Source organism: Capsicum annuum, chromosome 8 (genome assembly GCF_002878395.1).
Source record: "Capsicum annuum cultivar UCD-10X-F1 chromosome 8, UCD10Xv1.1, whole genome shotgun sequence".
Classification (NCBI taxonomy): Eukaryota; Viridiplantae; Streptophyta; class Magnoliopsida; order Solanales; family Solanaceae; genus Capsicum; species Capsicum annuum.
In genome coordinates this window covers 146,028,650-146,033,692 of record NC_061118.1, presented here as the reverse complement: position 1 = coordinate 146,033,692, position 5,043 = coordinate 146,028,650, and the positions used below count along the sequence as shown (strand labels likewise).

Here is a 5,043-nt window from a genome sequence, read left to right as displayed (position 1 = left end):
TTCATAACAAATATGATTTTTCGATAATTCGTCACTAATTCGTTGTTAAAAAAATAGTTTTGAATTTTTATTGTTTAATGATAAATTGATGTCCTCTAAAACTTATTTGTCGATAAATTAAAACAAATTTGATAACTACATGTTAGTTACGAGTTATTTAACAACACTGTAACTAATTTCTATTGTTTATAGTATTTGGAAGGTAGTAGGAAATGCAAATAATTTGAAAAAGCTAGTACTTAGTCCCATGACTTATATTTACAGAATAAAAACAACCCCCGCACATAGTAAGCTGAAAAAGATTCAACAATAAGTTAACCTAGTAAAAATTTACTAGGGAAATTTAGGTTGCTAGCTAATTGAGCCCTCTAATTACTTTCTGTAGTAGTATTCGATCGAGTTATTTTTCATGATATTGTGATAGGTTGAGATGAGATTTTATGGCAGATATGTATTCGCACAGAAGTAGTTATAGACGTGTTGGTACACCTATTATGCACAGAAATACAGTGTATTTCAATATTATTATATGTGAATATGATGTATTCTACCATAGACGACATTTTGTATAGCGCGGATATATAGTCTATACTATTATTGTATGCCTGAATACATTTTTTAGTATGGGAATACAACTTATTTCACTTTTACTATGTGTATGTGGATACGATGCATTTTGCTATAGAGATATTTTATACGCTCAAATACAATTTATTTCACTATTATTATACTTGAGAATATAGTGTATTTTGCTGTAGAGATATTTCATACGAACGGTTACATTTTATTTTTCATTATTATACGCACGAATATAGTGTATTCCGCTATTTTTTGAAAGCAAAATTTCATTATTCTTTACAAATTTAAGCACGCAAATAACGTTATATATGTACAAAATTTTCTCTAACTTACTATATGAGATTTTATCAATCTTCTGACCATCACAATCTTCGAAAAGTCATCATGGATACATTTGATTTTCTATGTGCTGATTGTTGGGAAACTTCCTCCAACACAAAGAATGAATTCGTATTTGATACCAAAATATTCTGCGAAAAAAGAATAAAACTAAACCTAACCAAGACTAGGCCAATTAAGCAGCCCATGATAAGCCACCATTCAAATGAAAAATCAAATCACCATATGATATATTACTTAAAAAAAGCAAAACAAAAAGTAAAAATAAATTATTATTTATACCCTATTCAACTTTTTTCTTTTTCACGTGTTGCTTCTATAACTTGAAACATGAAATTTCATTTCATACGCAAGCTATTACGACTGAGTTAGTCAAATACACCCAATAAAAAGAAGAGGGGAAAAAAGAGTAAGAATCCTAGATCTAGTTTTTTTCTTTAATTGGGTACTTTTATTTTCCAAGATTTTGAACATTAAAGTCGACTTTTCTATTTTTAATGTCATCTAATTCTTCTATTACTTCAGTCTTTCTCCCTATATATACCCCTCACTAGCTCATTCCTCATTCTTCCTACCATAACACAATTCTACAAGAAAAACATACACTTTTAGTACTATATCTATAAGTATTTGAAAGCACTCTATATATACCCCTCACTAGCTCATTCCTCATTCTTCCTACCATAACACAATTCTACAAGAAAAACATACACTTTTAGTACTATATCTATAAGTATTTGAAAGCACTACAAATACTTTCATCTTCTTAATTCTCTTCAATATTTAATTTCTTCACTTTTATTAAGCTCATTAAGAAAAAAAAAATGGGATTTGAGTGTGCAAAGAACAACGCAATCTTGTCAAAGCTGGCTACTAACGAAGAACATGGCGAAAACTCCCCATATTTTGATGGGTGGAAAGCATACGATAACGATCCTTTTCACCCTCTGAAGAACCCTAATGGAGTTATCCAGATGGGCCTTGCTGAAAATCAGGTACATAAGACCTTTCAGTTTAATATATTTGTTTTTTCTTTCTGTATATATTAACAAAATAAGCAGTTTAACAAACTTTTAATCTTGGCTATGTTAAATTTCTGTGCAGCTTTGTTTTGACTTGATAGAAGAGTGGATTAAGAGAAACCCAAAAGCTTCCATTTGTTCCAATGAAGGAATCAAATCATTCAAGGCCATTGCCAACTTCCAAGATTATCACGGCTTGCCTGAATTCAGAAGAGTACGTACAACAATATTATACGATAGTCAGTTAAATTACACTGACAGTATAAAAATATGTCAGTATAACTAACGAGTTCATATTATGTATATGTCCTTAATTTGCAGGCTATTGCGAAGTTTATGGAGAAAACAAGAGGGGGAAGAGTTAGATTTGATCCAGAAAGAGTAGTTATGGCTGGTGGTGCCACTGGAGCCAATGAGTCAATTATATTTTGTTTGGCTGATCCAGGCGATGCATTCTTAGTACCTTCACCATACTACCCAGCGTATGTATCTTTCATTTTATATCTACCCTTTTTCTTCTTAAAGAAATGGCAATTAAGTTACATACATATGATAGTATTAATACTTTCTTTACAGTTTACATTGACAATTAATTACTACATCAAAGGAAATAAAAGAATGTTAAGAAATAGATGAGGATTGCCCATAAAGAAGCCAAACATTCTATTGACAATAAGAATGTTAATTTCGTGATCATCACGCAAGCTATTAAAACTTTTTTTCCTTTTTTGTGTCTACTAGTTTTTGGTGTTAAAAGTGTTTCATAATATCTTCCTTTAATAGAATCCAGTATGTTCGTGAAGCTCTGTATTCACACTATTATATCCAACATTTTCGTAATTGATTGCGGAAAGAAAAGAGAAATAAAATATAGTAATATAAAACAATTGTCAAACAGACTAGTAAGCCCACTTTTTAACTCATTTTAATTAAAAAAAGGTAAAACAATGGATGGTGGTCAATTATTCAGAACTTTTTCGAACAATTGAGCCTCCACTTTAATTTCTTGCTTGACCCGTGACCACTGCTTAGCTATCGAGGTAAAATGAAATTTCAAACACTGAAAATGACTTGTCAAAGAATCATTAACACAAGTCAAACTTACTACTCCATTTGTATATATAATTCTCTTGTTTTTCATTAAATTAAACAATTTTCTTACATCTTTCTCAAGAAAAAAGGTGGTATTATAAAATAACAACTTGAAAATCTCACGTGGGGATGCATGTTACAATAGTACAACTATTTTTTTCTTCTTTTTTCATTCTTGTTCAATTGTTGCATAATATTCCTAAGTCCTAACTAACAATGTTTTGGCAATTTACTATTGCAGATTTAACAGAGATCTAAGATGGAGAACTGGTGTACAACTCATTCCAATTCACTGTGAGAGCTCCAACAATTTCCAAATTACCGCAAAAGCAGTAAAAGAAGCCTATGAAAATGCCCAAAAATCAAACATCAAAGTAAAAGGCTTGATTTTGACCAACCCATCAAATCCACTAGGCACCACTTTGGACAAACACACACTGAAAAGTCTCTTGAACTTCACCAACCAACACAACCTCCACCTTGTTTGCGACGAAATCTACGCTGCCACTGTCTTTGACATGCCTCAATTCGTCAGCATTGCTGAAATCGTAGAAGACAACGAAATGAGTCATTGCAACAAAGATTTGGTCCACATTGTCTATAGTCTTTCTAAAGACATGGGTTTACCAGGATTTAGAATTGGAATTATATATTCTTTCAACGATGCTGTCGTTAGTTGCGCTAGAAAAATGTCGAGCTTCGGTTTAGTTTCCACGCAGACGCAGCATTTCCTCGCTGCGATGCTCAACGACGAAAAATTCGTCGTCAATTACCTCGCAGAAAGTGCGAGGAGGTTAGCTAATAGGCACAAACATTTTACCAATGGACTAGAGGAAGTAGGCATTACATGCTTAAAAAACAATGCAGGACTTTTTTGTTGGATGGACTTGCGAAAACTTTTAAGGGACTCCACATTCGATTCCGAAATGTCGTTATGGAGGGTGATTATAAACGATGTGAAGCTCAATGTCTCGCCAGGATCTTCATTTGATTGTCAAGAACCGGGATGGTTCAGGGTTTGTTTCGCGAATATGGATGATGGAACAGTGGATATCGCGCTCGCGAGGATTCGGAGGTTTGTAGGTGTTAAGAAAAGTGGAGATGAATCGAATGCGATGGAAAAGAAGCAACAATGGAAGAAGAATAATTTGCGACTTAGTTTTTCGAAAAGAATGTACGATGAAAGTGTTTTGTCACCACTTTCGTCACCAATTCCCCATTCCCCATTAGTTCGCTAGAAATTAAAAGGGAAGGAAGAATATTAATTTTTGTTTTTTAAGAAGAAGATAAAATAAGAATGTAGGAGGAGGATTCTTTTCAGAAATAATTGTTGTTAGCATCTATATGTATTTACTACTGATCTATGTACTTTGGCATCATTATTGTCTAGCTAATGGAATACAAAAATTAAAGTTATGTTACGATCCTTAAATAATTCTCTTAATTTCTTTGAACTTTCTCGATTTGGTTTATTCATTTTATTTATTTTATTTTTATTATTCCATACAAATGCTTATGCATATTTATTTATTTAATGATAAATTGGTCCTTTTAACTATAGTTACGTAATGATCAAGATGATCGCGTAGTATAGTACAGTGGTAGGGTGGGTGGATGTGTGGATTCCACAAATTGAATGTAGTGTGTACTGAAAAATTAGTTGGTATGAGTAATCCTCGTTGATTAGAAAAAAAAACATTGTACTCTTCAATTTATTAAAAAATAAATAAAGACAACCAAAGTTTATGCTAAATTGTTGTATACTTGTGCCCTTTGGATCTCAATTTACATGAACGCTCTTTGTTAATTGGACCAAAAAAATGACACACTTTCTTAATGACTCTATCAATATTTCACTCATATTGAGGTGAGTTGTATTTTTTTGGGGGGAAAACGTTCAATATTCTTCTATTCTATTTTTAAAAAAAATCACTTATTTTAAGGACACTATTGAATCATTCAAAGTCTTCATATCATTTTTAAATATTATGTCATGTCAAATAGACGGAGA

At 32.0% G+C, this 5,043-nt stretch overlaps 1 protein-coding gene across 1 annotated transcript; it reads left to right on the top strand.

Moving 5' to 3' along the window:
• The first annotated feature begins 1,436 nt into the window (after positions 1–1,436).
• LOC107839239 (1-aminocyclopropane-1-carboxylate synthase 2) lies at positions 1,437–4,464 on the top strand. Its single transcript, XM_016682648.2, has 4 exons — positions 1,437–1,913; positions 2,023–2,154; positions 2,262–2,422; positions 3,274–4,464. The coding sequence occupies exons 1-4, from the start codon at positions 1,743–1,745 to the stop codon at positions 4,268–4,270; spliced, it is 1,461 nt and encodes a 486-aa protein (XP_016538134.1). The 5' UTR covers positions 1,437–1,742; the 3' UTR covers positions 4,271–4,464.
• Positions 4,465–5,043: the final 579 nt, after the last annotated feature.